The 22184-nt window shown below is 40.6% G+C and overlaps 2 protein-coding genes across 7 annotated transcripts in view; both read right to left on the bottom strand.

Annotated features, from left to right (window-relative positions):
• Nucleotides 1-1614, bottom strand: part of DHX9 (DExH-box helicase 9) — a 53956-nt gene extending 52342 nt beyond the window's left edge. The window contains exon 1 of the mRNA XM_032393054.1: nt 1483-1614. The gene's annotated coding sequence lies outside the window, so the exon portion shown is untranslated. The remainder of the gene's footprint in view (nt 1-1482) is intronic.
• Nucleotides 1615-10914: 9300 nt separating this feature from the next.
• The window catches only part of NPL (N-acetylneuraminate pyruvate lyase), a 46838-nt gene continuing 35568 nt past the window's right edge, over nt 10915-22184 (bottom strand). For 2 of the 6 annotated variants that reach the window (XM_032393023.1, XM_032393022.1), the window contains exon 12: nt 16325-17639. In XM_032393023.1, coding sequence (XP_032248914.1) covers nt 17455-17639 — 185 coding nt within the window. In that variant the 3' untranslated portion in view covers nt 16325-17454. Of the gene's footprint in view, nt 11148-12379; nt 13923-16324; nt 17640-22184 lie in introns of those variants that run through there. The other 4 variants (XM_032393024.1, XM_032393026.1, XM_032393025.1 and 1 more) reach the window with 4 other exon arrangements.

The following is a 22184-nucleotide window of genomic DNA, read 5'->3' as shown; positions in this document are numbered from 1 at the left end:
GTGAGTGAGTACCATGAAATATGAAGGACTACACTATCAAATTCCTTCCTTCCTAGGCAGTCTCATCTAACTCCATTATATTCAATAACAACTATAGGCTAATGATGCCCAAATATATACTGAAAACTTAATCTTTTCTCTTTTAAGCTCCAAAATCAAATTCATCCAACTGCAGCAATAATGTGCAAATACTAACCTGACACCTCAGTAAAAACAGAATTTAAGTTTCCTCCCCAAACCTGTTCCTTCTTCCCTCAGTCCAAGTGTTTCCACCTCCCGAAATGGCACCGCCATCTACCAAGTTACTCCTGTCACAACTTGGGAGTCATACACTCCCTCGAGATCCTCCATAGCTATCCCTTGGAGAACTCTCAGTATGCGCCAGGCAGTAGTAACCTTAGAGAATCATCTACATGGACTATTTTCCTTAACCCTTACAATAATTACACAGATAAGACTATGATTATTCTCCCCCTTTAGGGATGAATAAACGGAGACAAAGAATACCTTGCCCCAGAGAGGACAGAGCTCTTAACTGGGAAACCCAGAATTCCAAGCCGGGTAGTCTGACTCCTGACCTACATGCAATTCTGCCTCCAAAACGGGCTTCCAACCCATTCGGTTCTCTCCATCCCCTGCCAGCACTACCGCACACCTGGCGTACTGAAATAACGTCCTAGACCTATAGATCTAGATCCCCGTTTCCCCTCTGGCCACCCTAAAATCCATTCTCTTCACTCCTTCTCACCATACTCCAGGAACATGGCCTTCTTTGTTTCTTCCCAATCTCTGCTCTCGAGCGCTAATCCCTTCTTACCTCTGCAATTCTGCTTCCCCCCCCGCATCTTCAGAGCTGACGCATTCTCGACCTCAGGGCCGACATATCAGCTCCAAAGTCTACCTCCTCCGAAACGCTTTCCCTTGCCACCGTAGTGAAACTAGCTTTCTCCCTTGACAATTTTCATTTCCTCAATCTTTTCACGGAAACCTGCAGACATTTGTTTTTCTGTTGCCTCCCACCACCACCGAAACCTCCATGCGGAAGGGGAAGGGGCTCTGCCCCACGTGTTTACGGCTCCACCGCCATGCCCGCAGGACAGCGCCCGGTCTTTGTGGCCGGAATGAATGGATGAAGGGCCCTAGGTGTGTGTGGCGTCACTGCGGGCTCACCACCCGGCGATGCACCCCCTTTCACTCAGCGGCAACAGCGCCTCCGCCGCGCGCAGGCCGGAGGAGGAAGTGGGGTTCGGCTGCTTCGGACAAGGGACTGGCCATTGCTGGGGGAAAAACGGGTCTATACCGCGGGCCCGGGCAGCGCAGGCGTGGCGCGGCGAGCAGCACGCAGCCCGCAATCCGGGAACCCGGCGGGCGCCTCGCCCCTTCCCCCACCCGCCACCGCCGCCCGCGCTTCGCAACAAAGCCCGGCTGCAGGAGCGCGGGCCCCCACACCCCCAACGGGTGGCAAAGACATCTCTCCCCTACCGGCGTCCGCTTCCTGGTGTCCGAGAACACAGCCCTCTTAGAACCGCCCGGGGCCACGGCCTTCCTCAGAGACACTCGGTAAACACACCTCAACTCGCGTGGAGGCGGCAGAGAAATGGCTCCGACGGCGGCGCCGGGAGGGCGGGGTCAGTGCGCGTACGCATGCGCACGAAGCGAGTTTAGGGCTGAGGGCGCCCCCAGGGAGGGGCGGGGCCGCAGCTACCACTTCCCGGCGTCCCGTCGGGTCGCCAGGGAGATCCGCGGCGCTGGGCCTGCTGCGCTCCAGCGGGGATTCTTCCTTTGCTTCCTATTTTTGAACGTTTTTGAGAGTTGGGGACCTGTAGCATTTTGACGCAGCAAAATGTTTCATAGCTTCTATCATGGGGACCTCCGGTAGATGACAAATAAAAGGTAGAAGACAGAACTGGAAATCTTAGGTGCTATGTAGAGTGCTTAGCGAAGTACTTAGCACATAATAGGTGTTCAGTAGGTCTTGTTATTGTAGTGCTTCGGATACTCTAATGCCAGTGTCTTCTGAAAGAAATAAGCTCAGGGAAGGCAGGAAACCTGCCTGGCTAGCTGAGGCCACTCACTGCAGTGTGTGGCACATCTTAAGTGCTCAGTAAAAACCAGCCGAATGAGTGGATAAACCCTGCAAGGTTGTTTTTGCTTAAATTGGATAACCTTTTGTCTTCAGAGTCTTTGGAATAATTTGTATATTTAGCTATTGTAGTAGTCATTGTTACATTTTTGAACTGTAGTGCTTCCCATGAAGGCAACAATACAAAATATTTCAAGTTGGGGTTGTTTCAGAGATTCCAGACTAATCAATTGTCTGGGCCCATCATACCATATCCATCCTTATTTTTCACTTTTTATTGTCTTTTGTTCTTGATTCTTCTAGCTCATAGTGATCAATCCCTTTAAAACTCTGTTGCTCCTATAGTCAGAATAACAGTTTAGCATTTACTCTTATTTTCTTCACGTGTTTGCTGTCTTCAATTAAGAGTAAAATCATTCAGAGAAAGACCTTAATCTTTTATTTTTTTGTACCTTTCAGGGTGCTTAAAGCAGCAGGTTCCTGATAGTTATTTATGATAAGGGAAATTCAACCAGCATACATGGATTGCAAATGTTTTGTAGCAGATAATGAATACAGCAAAAGTGTCAGCATATTAAGTATAAATAAAACTTTCAGAGGTGGATCTTTCCAAGAACTATGGAGAATTTTATTATTGAGTTGGTTCATTAATTTGGGCCTTGCTCCTGAGAGCTAGAGTTTCCAGGGGATTGTGGGCCATAACTGGCGTTACCTCTGTAGGTTGCTGTTGGCAACTAGCAACTAGATCTTAACGTTTGTAAGTGAAGCTTCCAAACCTGCTCCAGAAGTACAGTGTGGTCAGATTTCAATACAACAACTAGATGTCCCCAGTATATGACTAGGTAGATGACTACAGATGTTAGCAAAGCAGGATAGAGTAGTATTACTGGTACTTAATATTTCACATTGACCTTTCTGGTTAGAAATTAGTTATGGAAGAGTTAGTTCCTGAGTTTGGTAGAAAATAAAGGTTATAAGTATATGTATTAAATTCAATCTGTAGGGTGTATAAAAAAATACTAGCCAAGTTTCTCATGTCATTTGTTATTTCTGCCAACTCAATGGACTGGGGCAAAGTTTCTGCCAGGGAGAATAAGTTGATGATCACCAACACCTATAGTTGAAATGTAAGATGAAAAATGAGGGAGAATGTTTTGGTTCATTGCTCTTCCTCTGTTTCTCAAATAAGCAGAGGGTTAGGGATGGGGGGAATGGAATAAGAGAGCCTGCAACCAGAACTAGGATTTAAGCAGGGTCATGATGTCTTGAGGAAGTTAGTGCTGGTAAAGTTTGAGCCAACTCATAAGCTTGTGAACACCAGTGACACTTGTACCCTTCAACACTCTTGTACTACCATATACAATGCTGTATCCAGACAGGAATGAAGTTTTGTTTGTTTGGTTTGTTTTTTAAAAGGCTCACAGAGACTTCCTGACCGCTGGAGTAGCTTGACTTCAGAGTCTTAGGAAGTGGCCCACACTGCTGAATAGGCTAGGGTCCTTGTATTCGGTGTCCTCCCAGAATCCTTATACTCTTTTCACTTCCAAACCCAGAATAAATTAGGTTAAAATGGGTAGCTTTACATTAAGAGCATATAAAAGGGCAAAAGAAGTGAAAGTGCAGGATAGAAAGGCAAAATCCAAGAAGGAAGACAAGTTGGGTGCTCTCTGCATTCCAGGAGGGTATCCAGTCCCAAGTTCTCCTGTGGGCCAAACTCTTCCAGCACTCTCACAAGTGCATCCATGGAATTTGGATATCAGACAGGTTAATGGGAAGATCTATTTTAAAAAGTCCCCTTGAAAGTTCAAAAGTACAAACCATAGGCAAAAAATTAAAGTCACTGATTATATTAAAGGATATTGCCTAAAAAAAAGACACAATGAAGTTAATGCATAGTTGACAGAGTTGAGGAAGATATTCATGATGTTTAAGCTTGTCAAGAGATGATGAACTCTTCTAAACTATTCAGGGAACTCCTTCAAACCAACAAGAAAAATGTAGCAATCCTCAAAGGGCAAGAAGCAATTTCAGAAAAGGAAAACCAACAGGTCACTAAGCATATTCAAGAGGCTCAAAAGTATTAGTAACAGGAGAAATACAATGAAAACAGTAAACAGATATCACCACATGCCCATTAGATCAGCAAACATTAGGAAAGTGAATTAGGAAAGTGAATACTGTCAAATGTTGGTGATGATGTTGGGATATAAGATTCACCATGCCCAGCTGGTAAAAAAGTAGACTAGTACAGCCATTCTAGAGAGAAATCAGGTACTATTTAGTCAAACTGTGTGGGTTAAAATCAAACTAGTCTGCTCCTTGATACATTTTTGTGTATGTATGTATATATATATATACACATATATAGATATATATATGACAAGGTATACATATATAAAAAAGTTTCACATAAGCATGAAGAGAACATATAAAATATATTCAGTACAGCATTATTTCTGTTGGCAGGGAGTTAGAGGCAATTTGGTTCTCTTCCCTAGATAGATAAAATGCAGTGGATGTTAACCATGGAATCCAATGCAGCTGTCAGAAGAAATGAATTGGATATACACAGAGCTTAAGGGCACAGGGGTAATGAAAAGAAAAAGGAACAAAATAAGTTATACAACAGCATTTATGTAAATTTAATATGACAGGTGTTTTGCATAAATATTTTTAATAGATACACATTAAACGCATTAGAATGGATGTCTGTTGTTGGGGAGAGAAATGAGGGTGAGGAATTATTTTAAAAGGGAGACATGAACAATTCTAGGTTCCTTTGGATAGATACGGAGGACTGTAAATGATACAGATGTCAAGGATAGATATAGGGTCTAATTCTTATTTATATTAATTAAATGTTTATTGAGGGGTGGGTTTGTTTTTATTTTTATTTTTATTTTTTTTTGGTACAAGGCACTATTCTAGAAGAAACAGCCTAAAATAAGACAGACGAGATCCTTTTCTCATAGAGCTTGCATTTAGAGATGACTTCTGTGTATGATAGAGTAGCTTTTATCAGACCAACTCTCCCGCCAGAAGCAACTCCAAAACAAGACAGCTGTTTGAAGCATTAGAAGAAAGGCAGCTAATATCTGAGGGGCTAAAATCCTGGGGAGGAGGGAACAGCAGAGCTTTTGTGTCACTTTTCACTTTGATACATTTACTGATTCCTAAGCTGCCCAGGGCAAGAGATCAAGAAGCCATGTAGAAAAAAGAGGCTGCAAGGCTGAAAAGCTAGGTAGAGCGTTCAGGAGCCTTATGGTACTAGAGAGACAAAACCTGGAGTTCACCAAGGAAGAGAGAGACCAGGCTTTCATCTGACACCCCCTGCAGAGGTACATTCTAAAAGGAAGGACAAACTCAGGGGAATGAAAACCAGCCTTAAATCATCTCACTTCCTCATTGAACCAAAGTGCTTTACCTTTCTCTTTCTGCCAGAAGAGGAAGACAGAATGACCTATAATTTGTACAATTCTTTATAGAATCCCCCAAATTAAAAAAAAAAAAAAAGTCTCCGGCAAGCCAGGAGACAGGCCAAATAACTGAAAATCAAGAGGAGAAAATATAACAGAAATGTGCCCATAAATGATTCAGATGTTGAAATTATCAGAAACTTTATAAAAATTGTGATTAATATATTCAAGAATATAGATGAAAACATTGGAGGTAATTTACAGAGAGCTGGAATAAATGAGAAGTATCAAATAGAAATTTTAGAAGTGAAAATAGAATCACCGAGGGGAGGGTATGTGTTCTAGTAAGCGCTGTGAATTGTGCAGGACTGTTGAATCTCAGATCTGTACCTCTGAAACAAATAATGCAATATATGTTAAGAAAGAAAAAAAGAAGAAGAAGAATGTAGCAGGAGGGGAAGAATGAAGGGGGGGAAATCGGAGGGGGAGAAGAACCATGAGAGACGATGGACTCTGAAAAACAAACTGAGGGTTCTAGAGGGGAGGGGGTTGGGAGGATGGGTTAGCCTGGTGATGGGTATTGAGGAGGGCACGTTCTGCATGGAGCACTGGGTGTTATGCACAAACAATGAATCATGGAACACTATATCTAAAACTAATGATGTAATGTATGGGGATTAACATAACAATAAAAAAAAATTAAAAACAAAACAAAACAAAAAAAAAAAACAAAAAAAAAAGAAAATAGAATCACCGAAATTCAGGACTCAATTAATGGGTTAATAGATTGTACATAGCAGAAAAGAGAATTGGTCAATTGGAAATAGATCAGTAGAAAATATCCACATTGACCTTGCAGAGAAAAACAAATGATAAATACATGAAAGAACCTAAAAGATGAGTGGAACATGGTAAAAAGATCTAATGTACATGTGATTAAGGTTTCAGAAGTAGAAGAGAGATAGAATGGAGAAAAAGCAATATTTGAAGAAGTATTCCCTAAAACCAATGAAGACATAAAGCCATAGATTCGATGAAAGCTTGCATTTTAGCAGTCAATAAAAAAGGATGCAAGTAAAATATTCACTGGTAATAAGTTGCTATGCAGAGAATTAAATATAATGCTGGGATAGAATTTGTGTGGGTGGCTATTTTAAACTGGAGGTTAAAAATATCATCCCTGAGAAGGTCATATTTAAGCTAACATCTGAATAGCAGACAAGAAGGGAACCATGTGAGAATCAGGAGAAGAACATTGCAGGCTCTTTCTATCCCCCTGTAAAGAAGAAAAGAGGTAACAGGTCAAGTCAGGTAGGGCTGGATAAAGTTTGAAACAGAAAAGTGTCTGTGTTCCAAAGTGCCTTGAGCACCATGATCTTACCAGCCAAGGAAGTCCAAAGATTATCAGTTAAAAACAAAACATCTCCAAGGGGAAACTCTACCACAGGCCAAGGCAGCTCTTTATGGTAAAGACCTAAGCTCTTAGTAGGAAAGGTCTGCAGCATGGATACCTGGATATTTGGGAGGAGAAGATGGTGGAGGAATAAATGGCTGTTATTTCTCCATATGATCCAAATTCCTCCCTTGGAAGCAGAGCTGGTGGCCACAGGTTTTGCATTTTATTTCATTCCTTCTGATCCATTTTTAGTCAATCCCTTGTAAGAAAGGTCTGTGATTTCCCTGACTGGGCCATAAGCATGAGTCTTCCCTGACCTCCCTCAAGGGGGTGAACTGTTCTGGCAGATCACCACGCTTTTAGTTATATACAGACTATGCTAAAAGAACTCACCCCAAATTTTCATACATAATTAATTCAGTTAATTGCCGTCCTTTTAACTGAGCTATTTTACATATATGTGAAGATGAACAACGCTTAAATGTATAGCCCTTCATTTTTTTTTTTTTTAATCTGTGTATACACCAATAGACCTATCACCCAAATCCAGATATTGGCCATTTCTATCATCCACAAAGTTCTCTTGTGTCCTTTCTCAGAGGTAAATTCCATTCTGACTTTTATCACAAGAGTTCGTTTTGCTTGTTCCTGAACTTCACGAAGGTGGAATCATGTAGTATATACTGTTTTGCATCTGGCTTATTTCACTCAACATAATATTTTTGAGATTCATTCATGTTAGATATAGCAGTCTTTTTTTTTTTATTGCTGTTAGTACTCTGTTTTATTATCCACAATTTGTTTATCCATTCCCCTGAGGATGGGCATTGGAATAATTTCTAGTTTGGGCTAGTATGAATAGAGTTGCTATGAACATTCTTGATTGCGTCTTTGGCCCCTCTGTTTTTAGTTTTAGTTTTTGTCTGCAATGGGGGAAACCACAGCCCTTTGAATGTCTTGTGGTATTAGAATTCCAACAAAGCAATATTTAATACTGTATTAAAATGTGGCCCCAGCTCTGTAGCCTTTAATTCAATTATCATTAATAATGGGGGCTTAGAAATAGTTGAGTCTTCTGATTATGATTTCAAAGAACTTAAAAGACCTTGGGCAGCTTTTTAAAGAAATTCAGAGACTAAAGGAAAAGAAAATGTAGGTTGAATGTACCATTTCCATGAAATCATCTCAAAGTTAAGTTTTCTATTGCTACTTAATAAATTAGTATAAACTTAGTGGCTTAACTCAACACTTGGTTATTACCTCACATTTCTGTAGGTCACATTCTGGATAGAACATTAAAAAGACTGTGGTTGGTCCTGGGACACCTGGGTGGCTCAGTTGGTTAAGCGTCTTTGACTCAGGTCATGATCCTGGGATCCTGGGATTGAGTCCCACGTCAGGCTCCCTGCTCAGCAGGGAGCCTGCTTCTCCCTCTATCCCTCCCTCTGCTTGTGCTTGTTCTCTTTCTCAAAAATAAATAAAATCTTTTTTTTTTTTTAAATTTTGTTTATTTATTTGACAGAGAGAGAGACAGCGAGAGAGGAAACACAAGCAGGGGGAGGGGAGGAGGGAGAAGCAGGCCTCCCGCCAAGCAGGGAGCCCAATGCAGGGCTCGATCCCAGGACCCCGGGACCATGACCTGAGCCGAAGGCAGACGCCTAACGACTGAGCCACCCAGGCGCCCCAAAAATAAATAAAATCTTAAAAAAAAAAAAGACTGTGATCCTATATGCTCTTAGAAAGAGTAAACAAATTTTATGATGCTAAGTTTGAAGTGTTTTAAGTGGCTGGTCCCATCCTACATTGTACTAGGACTGGTCTTTTTGACGACTAGCATACAGAAAGGGATGGTAGGTCACTCCTGAGGTTGCTCCAAAAGACTATGATTTCTGTTTTGGGCTCTGGCACATTCTTTCTTTTTCTCTTTCCAGAGGAAGCAGGCTGAAGCCTCTGGCCAATGGCCAGCAAGGAACTGAGGTCTGCTCACTACTATGTAAGTGAACCTAGAAGCTGATTCTCCAGCCCCAGTTGAACCATGAGATGAGTGAAGCTCTGGCCAATATCTTGACTGGAACCTTATAAAACACTTGAGCCAGAACAACCCAGTTAAGCTGCTCCTGGATTCTTGACTCTCAGAAACTGCATGAGTTAATAAATGTTTGCAGTTTTAAGCTAAGTTTGGGGGTGATTTGTTACATGGAATAAATAACAAAAACAAGTATCTTCTATATCTAGGTTCTGTCTATTCTTTCATTCCTTGCTGCCACTTCCTTAGGTTAGAGCTTCACCACTGGGTACCAACTGCAATAGGCCACCCAATGGTTTACCTGTTTCCTGTCTCTGTCTTCTACTCATCACACTGCTTCAAGAGTGACATTTTTAATACAAAGTCGTGTCACATACCTACCTACCTATCCCATACGCACATCTTTTAGTGATGATGACTCATTGCTTTCCCTTTTCTCACCCAGGCCTCTTCGACTTGCTTGTTCTTCTCAAATCAGTTAGCAAAAGGCATTGTCTCGTTGTGTACGTCACTGTTCCAAATAGTCACACATGGCTCATTCAAGAGCCCACAGATATTTTTCATTTCCTACCCTCTATGGTTAGATGGAAACACAGTAAAAACTTCCAACCTAGGAAAAAATCTGAGAGTGGCACTATCATCTGGGCTCCATTAATAATAAATGCAAATTTCTATTGCAGTTCTTGCCTTGGGTTTAGTATCATTTTCAACTTTATTTTGCCAGCTATTAGTTAAAAGGTTTACCAGTGATGTAATGTTTCTCTGTTGTATAAAGAGCTTATACCAAATGCCTTGGATAGCTGTAAAAACTAAAACTTCACTGTGTTTATGTTGTGCCAGATACAGTTCTAAGAACTTTATCTGTATTATTTGGTGTGATTCTCATAATAACCAGGAGACAGATAACATCAGGAGATGGATATTCTAATTCTCATGTTATAGATAACGGAAAGACTGAGAAGTTAAACAAAATGTTGTAGGTCATATACTTAGTAAGCAGTGGAACCAGGACTTGAACCCAAACAGCTTGGATCTGAGCACATACTTATAACCATGAGGCAACTCTGCCTGTCATACAACCATGGTATACTGTTTGTCATTCCATACTCTATGGAACCCAACTCTCCACTACATCAGTAGGTCCTTGGGCTTGAATCTTAGGGACAACACTAGCTAAGAGATATTGTTAAAAGTGGACATACAGTTTTAAGATTCTCGGTGTGAAATATAGTCTGGTGTCACCCAGTTAAGATTCATATTCTAGCTCTGCCACAGACCATGTGTGACCATAAGATATTTAACATCTCTTAGCCATAGTTACTTCATTTTTAAAATGGGAAGATGCTAAGTTGTATCAATTCTAAAATACACTTTAAAAAGCATTTTGGTATCTCTAGACTGAGATGGCATGTTCTACTTTATCAGTGTTTTTTTTTTCTTCCTCAGAGGTGTATCAAATGATGTCTTACAATCAAGAGCACCTTAGAAATTCGATGAAACGTCATGAACCTACATCATAAACTAACTACAAAGAATAGATAAATAAGCATATAAAATTCAGGACCTAACATATACCATATTTAAAACTTTTTTTTCCCCTAAAAAAAAAAACAACGTGAAAACTACCTTGTGTTCATTGTACGCATGCACTGTTGAAAAGATTAGGTCCCACCTAGAGCGAGAATGGCAAGGGGTATATCCATAAGGAATCCAGGGTGAGCTGCAGTGATCAGTATGTCCCAAAGCACAAAAAGTGATGTGCCACCTTTTAAGGACAAAATATACCAACCCAGGATATCCCAGTAAGGATGCCTATTCTGCCCACTGGACTAGTTTTGTTCACAAAATAACAAGTCATAGAATCTTACCTTCTAAGATTTAGTTTTAAATGCGTTACCAACAGTAACCCATGGCTCGAAAGCCAGGGAGGCTTTGGCCTAACATTAAGTTCAAACTTAGTGCTGTAAGTGTGGAGAGAGGCTGCTGAGTGGAACTGTGTATGCCCACTAGCTGAGCCCACAATACAGAACTGGAGACCATGAGGAGAGGGCCTGAGGGATGCTAGATACAGCAAATAGAACATAGTAGGATGAAAGTTCAATTTATTAAGAGTGGAATTAATAATGTTATTAATAACAGCTTGAGATTTAAAGGACTGATGACTTGTTCAGGATGGCAAATGTCACAGATGAAGTACATAATCTGGAGTCCAGCAGAAACGATTGTCTAGATTTTGAGGATAAAGAATGTAATATATCTGATACCTTTAAAATTACTCTCTTCCTTGTTATATAGTTCTGGTATTCATTGAAATGCCAGTTTCTATCAGAATTCATTTTTGTGGCTTGCTGTGCATATTTATCAGTGAAGATTTGCTTTTTTTTTTTTTACAAGCAAACATGACATTGGAAATCATTCATGTGTTATTTTTTTGTATCTGTTGTACCAGTTTCTACGGAGCCATTTGTTTACCTACAAGTTTATTCAAGTTCATTGGATTTCACAACTTGCTTTGTTCCGCTTTACAATTATATTTGCTTTCTCTGCCTTTATCCTATAGAAACTCATTTAGATTTAGTTTACAGTTTGTCATGCTTCTTACTTATGTAGCCACCGAAACACCATATCCACATTTGCTTTAATGGTTCCCATATTAAGGTGTGGGGTTTTATTTTCCCATGCATTTGTATATTGGAGCATTTTGTTGCCTGCTTACACCAGCTTTCATGGATACTAATACATTTCTATAAGGTAATGAGATGTTACCTTCTTTTAGTGTTAAATAGTTTCACATATCCAGAATTTGTAATTTCCTATTGGATACTAGTACAGAATGTACTGTATTTTCATGAACAAATGTTTTCCTTTGCAAACTACTTTTAAAAACTTTCTTTTTCTCTTTTCTTTTTTTTTTTTTTTAAGTAGGCTCCACGCCCAACGTGGAGCCCAATGCGGGGCTTGAACTCATGTCTGTGAGATCAAGAGTCAGACACCAGGGCACGTGGGTGGCTCAGTCGTTAAGCATTTCCCTTCGGCTCAGGTCATGATCCCAGGGTCCTGGGATCCTGCTCAGCGGAGAGCCTTTTTCTCCCTCTCCCTCTGCTTGCTGCTCTGCCTACTTCTGGGTGCTCTCTCTGTCTCTATCAAATAAATAAACAAAATCTTAAAAAAAAAAAAAGAGTCAGACACTTAACTGACTGAGCCACCCAGGTGCCCCCCCTTTTTAATAAACTTTCAATGAAGGTAAATGGGATATACTCACCTATTAAGAGAAAATGACTCTTAGATTGGAACACATAGCAAAATATAAATTTATTCTATTTAAAAGAAGCATCTAAAGTGAAAGATTCCAACAACTTGAAAAAAAATGGAGATGTTCTAAATAAATCTACTAGTGAAAAAAATAACAAAAAAGTGTTGAATACAATTAAAAAAATGCATTGCTATGCTGCCACCAAAGTAAAAATATGCCTTAAAGGTAAACAAAAGTTAAAGGGAAAAATGAATCCAAAGAGGGGGGGAGGCAAAGAGGCCAAAGAGGCAAGAGAACCGTGATGTAAGCGCCTACCCTGACAGAGTCTGCTGATCCCTGATGGACTTGAGCTTCCTTTCACTGAAAGTTGCATGGGGCTTAGGAGAAAGGAGACAAAGCCTGGAGGCTGCCCAAAGTGCAGAGGCTGAGATGTACCCATAAGTCAGAATGCCTTACACCTGCAGTGAAAAGTGAACAGAGGCTGAGAGGCACCCATAAGTCAGAATACCTTACACCTGCAGTGAAAAGTGAACAGAGGCTGAGATGTACCCATAAGTCAGAATGCCTTACACCTGCAGTGAAAAGTGAACAGCAATAGCAACAATAAAACAAAATAAAAAAAACAAATCAAAAAAACAAAAATAACAAAAAACAAACCCAGAGGAGGAGCATATTAAGAAAGCTTGTCTGTTACAAACTAGATATCTGGTAAGGGGGGAAAAAAAGATTCACTTCCTGTGATGCTCCCAAAAATTTCAAGTCAATTATTTTAAAGTGGTCACTAGTCAGCAGAGAGAAATCACCTGGATGAATTCAAATCATATCCTCTTTGGTAGAATGCATTTTCCATCCAGACTTGAAATAATTATTACATATAAGGTTCCACTATACATAAACACATTTAAAAATCACAAAATATGAGGATAAAAAGTACCAAGAGCATCAGCAGAAGAAAAAAACCAACCAGCAAAATTGTACTTGTACATATTTTAAATGTTAGAATTATCTAATACAGACTATGCACATACCTATCCTTCCTTCATGTTTAATTCACCCTACTGCTAAATAAATAAAAAGCCACAAAATTAAAAAAAAATTTTGCTTAATTTTAACCAGAAAAATCATGATGTATACTATCCAAACCCAAGAAAACAAAAAATTCCAGATAGAAAAATGTATTTTTCCACAAAATAAGTTTATATAATAACAAAAACTTGTAACAATATATATAGCTGTACGTAAGCTGCAATATAATTAAGCCTTATTGTAAACTTTTCTTCCTTCTGCACCATTTCCTTAACCCATTTTTCAATCTTCTGGGCAACTTATAGTTATTTTACACTCAAAGCACAGAGTAACATCTTTAGTTTAACTTTCCTATGACTTACAAGGCCTTACAGGACCTGGCTCCTTCCGGTCCCTTTAAACTATTTCCCTTCCTATTCTTTCCTTAGTGTCTGAACTCTGGCCCACTGGCTTCTGTTCAGATCTTCACACTCTACAGACTCTGTTGTGGCTTGGAATTGTCAGATCTTTGGCTCCTACCACCAGGAATATACCCTCTGCTTCTCTTTACCTGTCTGGCTCCTTCCCAGGATTCTAATCTCAGATGAAGTCTAAGGGACACAGAGACACTTCCCTCACTGCTTTGTGGGAGTTAGTCTCTCTCCTCCTGCACCACCATTCTCCAGCACTTTCCTCTGGCCAGATTCAGTGATCTTGATGGAAGACCCACAGATACTGCAATTCTGTACAGACAAGTGAAAGAGCAAAAGGTAGAGAATACTCAGTGGAATGTTCAAATTGGGACCTCAAAGCTGACTGAGGTTATTTCCTTAGGGAAAGGACAAGGACGATACTAACTGGGTCAATGTTCTGGGGAGTCCAGATAGCAACCGCAACCTGCAGACCGCCCAGGCTTGTGAATATTACCTGCAGCTCTTAGTAAGAGATGGTTTAGATGTACCCATTCCCTCGAGTCCTGAGGTGAATCACTTTGTTGCACTGCAGTCCAAGGATTCCCAGGAATGCGATTTGTAGTCCTTGTGCCACCTCCTCCCACCCGAGGCAGGGGACCTTAAATGGGGCCAACTGGACTTGGACTATATATAGATCACTCTGAGCCCCTGATGTGCTTGCCCATCAGTGGGAGCCCACTTCCAGGACCTCAATGATAACTTTGTTATGTGTGCTTGGTGATGGGCAAGAGGCCTGTCCCTCACACCAAAGGTTGATATTTGAAAAAATTTTCTGTGCGCACAGGACCTCATCCAACATCTGGCTCAAATCCGGGAACCTGGCATTGATGAAGGTCATTCTAGCTGCTGTGTAGAAAATATACTGGAGGTGAACTTGATGTCCAAGCTCCTAGGTGGTCCATGTGGCATAGAACTCGAACACTCCCTATACCTGGTATACAGATACAGGTGACAAGTCCTGCTGGATACAGGTTCTATACACATTTGGTGGAATCCATTCCATTATGTTTACTAATTGCATGATTAAGATCTAGGAAATTTCTGTAAGGTTTTTCTTTTGGTTGTCTAACTTAAAATGCTGAAGTGTCCTATGTATCAAATGATCTCTCAAGAGTCACCAAAGGGGTTGGCAGAGAAAACATGATTTGGGTTAGTTATTTTGTCCACCAAGTAGCCATTTCTTAGCCCCAGAAACCCAAAGTGCAAGGTGATGCCCCACCTCTAGCAAGGGCTTAGCTCTGCTGTTTGTATAACTTTGATTCCAAGATTCCTTCTCCGTGTAACTGAAGGAAATTGGGGTTGAGTGAGCATGTGATAAGGACAGTGGTTAAATGGGTTAGATCCATTCTTTGCTCTTCTTGCTTTGACAGGCATTTAAGTCCCACTCCATTCTTCCTTATGTGAAAAGCCCGGATGAGTCCAGCTGGGTGCCTGGTCTTGGACTGCAGTCATTTTAGAATGTCCCTTAGCCCAGCCCAGCCCAACCCAGCCTTCCCTCAGGTTCCAGATTCCTGACAGAAGGGATTTTATGTGCTCTTCATGTGATCATAAAGAGGAAATTTCTCTCAAGTTGTAGCAAACAGCCTTTCTGGAGAAGAGCATGCATTACCCATTCCCCACCTCCACCGGTGCCCCACACACCATGGCATTTTCTTACATCTGTGAATAAACCCAAGAGATCCTAAGTAAAACCAGTCCCTGGAATCACTTTGTCCTTCCACCATCCCCAGTGAATTAATCTCAGAATTCCATCTTGAAACAGAGGTTAAAAATCCGCTTTTAGTATCGTGCTGAGTGAAGTATTTCACATCATTATTTTAGTTTTAATATTAAAGACTAAACTCAAAGGTAATAGTAAATTCATAATACTCCAAAAATTTACTTTTGATAAAAGGCATTATTAGTAACTATTGTTATGTAACATTCATTTCCAAGGAGTTGGATGTTAGAACACACAGAGTTAAATTCAACCCTGGTCACTGAAGAAAAATCATCTTATTTCTCTTTGTGTTTACAAGCTCTTCTTAACCATCTTCAAAGTTCTCCAAGCATTGACTTCAGAAAAACAAAAACAGAAAAACAGAAAAAAAAAAAATCTTGCCTAGAGGATAGCTAAGATGTATCTTCATAGAAAAAATTAATTTGACTTTAGTATACTTAAGTAAGGATATGACCTCTTCAGAACCAAAAACCTCCCTTTTCTTCCTTTAGGAAATTAACGGTTATAAAGAAATGTTTCAGTGAGAGAATATAAATTCACATAAACCACTGCAGTTCAATTTCTTATTCCAATGCCTTACTCCTGAAGGAGGTAGAAATATGAGAAAACAGCACATGTCATTCCTGAGCAAAAAGAGGAGTGAGGAGCCATAAATATAACAACTCTTAACTGATCAATTGGCAACGGTAACTGAATCCACAGATAATTTCAAATTCTCATTTTGAAAAAGTTCTCCTTCTCAGAGATAAAATATAAAGAGTAAAATATAGAGAGTAAAAAAAAAGAAAGAGTAAAAATCTTCGGTAATTGGGCACCTGGGTGGCTCAGTTGGTTAAGCGACTGTCTTCGGCTCAGGTCATGATCCTGGAGTCCCAGGATCGAGTCCCATATCGGGCTCCCTGCTCTGTGGGGAGTCTGCTTCTCCCTCTGACCCTCCCCCCTCTCATGCTCTCTCTCTCTCATTCTCTCTCTCAAATAAAATAAAATCTTAAAAAAAAAAATTCTCAGTAATTGATAGACTGGATAGTCAGGTTTACAATCACCAAGGGTTGACTGGCAATACACTTTGTTATTAGGAAGCACTAACCAGGGTTTTTTGGAAAGGAGACTAAAACAGCCATACTACTGAGAAAGAAAAGAATAAAGAAGGTATGTAGGGATAGTGAGAGTGAAATCTTTTGGTCCTCCCCAAATCTTCAAAATGTGCTGAAGTGTGACCAGGAAATAACAGTTAGCCCCTGGGCTCACAATAGAGGGGACATTGGCCTTCACTTACATTCAGGGCACTGTGGGGGAGCCATTCACTTCCTGTGGGGAAAGGGGAAGTGTGTGGTGCCCAGAGGAGAGCTCTTTGGTTGAGACTTTGAGCTTTGAGAAGTTCTCTATATATCAAGAAGTGGAGACTTGAGTTCATCTTTGGGGAGGGCCTTTTCTTTGTTCTGTGAAAAGCTATTCTAATGGGCCCTTGAGTGATAAGAACTGAAGCAAGTCTTCACCTAATGCAGTGTTTTGGGGGAAAACTGACATCACAGTGAATCCGAAAGCAGATATTCTAGAATTAGGCTGAGCAGCCAAGTGAGCGGGTGTGTTAATAGTTGTGTAGAGTTGAGTTATGTTGTAATTTGGCATTGAAGTAAATGTATCTGCCTAAATGAAGTAGCTCAGAGTTGTCCTAGACTCCAAATGAATATTTATTAAAATGGAAGTACATTATAGTGGTTTAAAATTTAAAAAAAAAATTAAAATAGGATTAAGAATCAGAAATCAAGATAACGGGAGCTCCTAAAGGCAGATGGGATGAATCATTATAATTTTCTTCTTGATTCCATTTCATCCATATAAGCAGAAATTTCTCCACAAAAATTTTGTGAAATATTGAATAACTCAGGGCTCATGATTCCTTTTAGAGTTTTTACCCCTTCACAAAATAAAACATTTTTAGGATCTTAGAAGGTACTTAAGTACTCGTTGATTGGGTGAGATTTCATTTGCTAGAAAAGAGTTTAGTTCAAGTTCATCTAAAAAGTCCTTGAGAAATTAAGGCACCATTCAAGGTACACACTCTGATTTGATAGAGAGGCACTAGCTATAGGATTCTAAGTTTCCATCCTTTAAATCAGTGGAAGAAAGGAAATCCAGGCTCTTCAGCTTAGCTTTTGCATCATCAATAAACTCCCTGGAGGCTTTCTGCAGTGGAGGCCGGGGTGGGCCCATTGGAATCCCAGAGACCAGAGTCATGATGGCTTTGGTCTGCGACACTCCAAAACCTAGACGGGAAAAATAAATAAGGAAATGTGACTGGGACCATCCACTTTGCCACAAACATCCTAAAGAAGAGATCATATTCTAGTGACTTCTATGATAGGATAAGGTGGAAGTAAAAGAGGGGAACATTTCTTATCACTATGGCAGACTGAGCAGACATAGGAATCCCTCTTCCTGCCTCGAACATATAGAAAAGCTGGAAAATTTTTGACAAATTGACAAACTGTAAAACAAAACAAAGGAAGACTCTAAGTCAACCTCAAAAGCAAGAAGGGGGGACCAAAGGTACCAGGAATAAAGAGGTCAGCGTGGTGAGTTGCTGAAGCCAAGTGGTCCATGAGGATAATCTGAGTCAGGGATATATGACTGTGGATCAAATGATGCAGGACTTCATCGCTAAGACAGAATTTAGTTCAATCACATCTAAGAAGTCCCTGAGAAATGCACTCCTTAAGATGCTGCTCTTTTAGAGCTCATGTTCTAAAGCTGGGGCAGGAACGCAAGATGAAGCCTCGGGTCTGTGCAGAGCAGGGGGCTGAAATTAAATGCCCTATGTAAAACTGGTAGTCAGCCTTCTATGAAAGGCAATAGAAGAAAACCTGGCCTGCTGGCCTGGGGATAGAGAGGCATGGAAGCTTGACTTCTTCCAGGCTGTGGATGGAAAAAGATCTTATGAAAGAAATCCCAAGCCTGTCGTCTCCTCTCAGGAATTCAGCTGGATAGGGATCAAATCATTCTGAACACCTACAAACTCAACAGGAGATCGAAGAAAAGAATAGCAACAACTCTGAACAGAAAAGCGACCACTTTCTGGAAGGTAGGACGTGCGGAGAAGTGAATCCGAGGCGATATTTGGGAGGATAGACGGCGGGGGAGGGGCCTCTGTTGGCCGCTTCTGGCAAGTGATAGAGCCGCGGAGCACAAAATCGGAACTTTTAGAAGTCTGCTCCGCTGAGGGACGTCACTCTGGTGACTAAGTGGGGGGTGGAACCCTCGTGGGACAGTGTGGTCTCAGGACCCTCAGGGTCACAGAAAGACCGGGGGTGCCTGAGTGCGGCAGAGCTCCCAGGTATTGGAGCAGGGAAGCCGGCTGCAGAGAAGGAGCCCAGATGCGGGCTCTCAGCTTGGGGTTGCCATAAACCGTGATCCAGGGCACAGTCGGGCCACTGCTCCTCCAGCAGGGACCCAACAAGTGGCAGATCCAGGGAGACTCACCTTCCTCCCCCGGGAGGAGCGGCGCGGGAGCGCACCGCAGGAATCTGCTGGGTTTGGAGACTCCACACGGGGTCGGGTGCCAGAGATAGAAACGCGCGGTCACAGGCCGGGTGAGCACATAGTGCAGCCGGAGACCAGGGAGACGGGAGTGACTGACTGCTTTTCTCTGGGGGCTCACTGAGGAGCGGGATCCCGAGTTCTTGGCTCCTCCAGGGTGGAGACTGGGAGGCCGCCATTTTCACTCTCCGCCTCTAAAGCTGTACGGAAAGCTTGCAGGGAACAAAAGCTCCGGAGAGCAAACCCGAGCAGATTACTTAGCCTGGACCGGGCAAGGGTGGGGCAATTCCGCCTCTGGCAAAGACATTTGGGAACCACGGCAACAGGCCCCTCCCCCAGAAGATCAGCGAGAACAGCCAGCCAAGACCAGGTTTACCGATCAGTGAGAACGGCAGAACTCCAGCGCTAGGGGAATAATGCACATAGAACCCATGGCTTTTTTACCATGATTCTTTAGTCTTTCAAAGTTAATTATTTTTTTTTAACTGTCTTTTTTTCTTTTTTTTTTTTTGAATTTTTCTTTTTCCCTTTTTCAACCAACACCTTATCAATCCCTTTTTTAAAAAACATTTTTATTTTTCATTTTTAGAGTCATATTCTATCCCTTCATAGTAGTTACCTGTATTTTTGGCATATATATATAAGTTGTTCTCTCTTTAAAATTTTGAGATAGTTTCTTCTAACAGATCAAAATATACTCTAAATCTCTAGTGTATGGTTTTTTTCTACTCCCCTGCCTGATCACATTCTCTCCCTTTTTTTTTCTTTTTTTTTTTTTAAATCCTGTTCTTTCTTTTTTCAAACAACTTATAAATTCCTTTTTTAAAATTTTTTATAATTTCCATCTTTACATTCATATTCCATCCCTTCATCATATCAACCCTTATTTTTGTACATATATAAGTTTTTCTTTCTTTAAAATTTTGGGAGGCACTTTCTTTTAACAGACCAAAATACACCCAAAATCTAGTGTGTGGCACTGATCTATAAACCAGCCTGATCATATTTGATCATATTCCGTTTTTGTTTTGTTTTGTTTTGTTCTGTTTTTGTTTGTTTTTGTTTTTATCTTTATCTTTTTCTTTTTTCTTTTTTTTTTCTTTTTCTTTTTTCTCTCTTTCCCTTTCTTTTCCCACTGCTTCAGGTCTTTTCTGATTTGTTTAGAGTATATTTTCTGGGGACGTTGTTACCCTGCTAGCATTTTGTTCTCTCATTAATCTATTCTCCTCTGCACAAAATGACAAGACGGAAAAAATCACCTCAACAGAAAGAACAAGAGGTAGTACCGACTGCCAGGGACCTACTCAATACGGACATTAGTACGATGTCGGATCTAGAGTTCAGAATCATCACTTTAAAGATACTAGCTGGGCTTGAAAAAAGCATGCAAGTTATTAGAGAAACCCTTTCTGGAGAAGTAAAAGAACTAAAATCTAACCAAGTAGAAATCAAAAAGGCTATTAATGAGGTGCAATCAAATATGGTGGCGCTAACTGGTAGGATAAATGAGGCAGAAGAGAGAATCAGTGAGATAGAAGACCAAATGATGGAAAATAAAGAAGCTGAGAAAAAGAGAGATAAACAACTACTGGATCACGAGGGCAGAATTCGAGAGATAAACGATACATTAAGACGAAACAACATTAGAATAATTAGGATCCCAGAAGAAGAAAGAGAGAGAGGGGCAGAAGGTATAATGGAGCAAATTATAGCAGAGAACTTCCCTAATATGGGGAAGGAAACAGGCATCAAAATCCAGGAAGCACAGAGAACCCCTCTCAAAATCAATAAAAATAGGTCAACACCCCAATATCTAATAGTAAAACTTACGAGTCTCAGAGACAAAGAGAAAATCCTGAAAGCAGCTCGGGAGAAGAGATCTGTAACCTACAATGGTAGAAACATTAGATTGGCAACAGACCTATCCACAGAGACCTGGCAGGACAGAAAGGACTGGCAGGACATATTCAGAGCACTAAATGAGAAAAATATGCAGCCAAGAATACTATATCCAGCTAGGCTGTCATTGAAAATTGAAGGAGAGATAAAAAGCTTCCAGGACAAACAAAAACTAAAGGAATTTGCAAACACGAAACCAGCCCTACAAGAAATCTTGAAAGGGGTCCTCTAAGCAAAGAGAGAGCCTAAAAGCAACACAGACCAGAAAGGAACACAAACAATATACAGTAACAGTCACCTTACAGGCAATACAATGGCACTAAATTCCTATCTTTCAATAGTTACCCTGAATGTAAATGGGCTAAATGCCCCAATCAAAAGACACAGGCTATCAGATTGGATTAAAAAACAAGACCCATTGATATGCTGTCTGCAAGAGACTCATTTTAGACCCAAAGACACCCCCAGATTGAAACTGAGGGGGTGGAAAACCATTTACCATGCTAATGGACACCAAAAGAAAGCTGGGGTGGCAATCCTTATATCAGACAAATTAGATTTTAAACCAAAGACTGTAATAAGAGATGAGGAAGGACACTATATCCTACTTAAAGGGTCTATCCAACAAGAAGATCTAACAATTGTAAATATCTATGCCCCTAACATGGGAGCAGCCAATTATATAAGCCAATTAATAACAAAAGCAAAGAAACACATCGACAACAATACAATAATAGTGGGGGACTTTAACACCCCCCTCACTGAAATGGACAGATCGTCTAAGCAAAAGATCAACAAGGAAATAAAGACTTTAAATGACACACTGGAACAAATGGACTTCACAGACATATTCAGAACATTCCATCCCAAAGCAACGGAATACACATTCTTCTCTAGTGCCCATGGAACATTCTCCAGAATAGATCACATCCTAGGTCATAAATCAGGTCTCAACCAGTACCAAAAGATTGGGATCATCCCCTGCATATTTTCAGACCACAATGCTTTGAAACTAGAACTCAATCACAAGAGGAAAGTCGGAAAGAACTCAAATACATGGAGGCTAAAGAGCATCCTACTAAAGAATGAATGGGTCAACCAGGAAATTAAAGAAGAATTAAAAAAATTCATGGAAACCAATGAAAATGAAAACACAACTATTCAAAATCTTTGGGATGCAGCAAAGGCAGTCCTAAGAGGAAAGTATATAGCAATACAAGCCTTTCTCAAGAAACAAGAAAGGTCTCAAGTACACAACCTAACCCTACACCTAAAGGAGCTGGAGAAAGAACAGCAAATAAAGCCTAAACCCAGCAGGAGAAGAGAAATAATAAAGATCAGAGCAGAAATCAATGAAATAGAAACCAAAAGAACAG

Source organism: Phoca vitulina, unplaced genomic scaffold (genome assembly GCF_004348235.1).
Source record: "Phoca vitulina isolate PV1807 unplaced genomic scaffold, GSC_HSeal_1.0 scaffold71, whole genome shotgun sequence".
Classification (NCBI taxonomy): Eukaryota; Metazoa; Chordata; class Mammalia; order Carnivora; family Phocidae; genus Phoca; species Phoca vitulina.
This window is presented reverse-complemented; position numbering and strand designations above follow the sequence as displayed.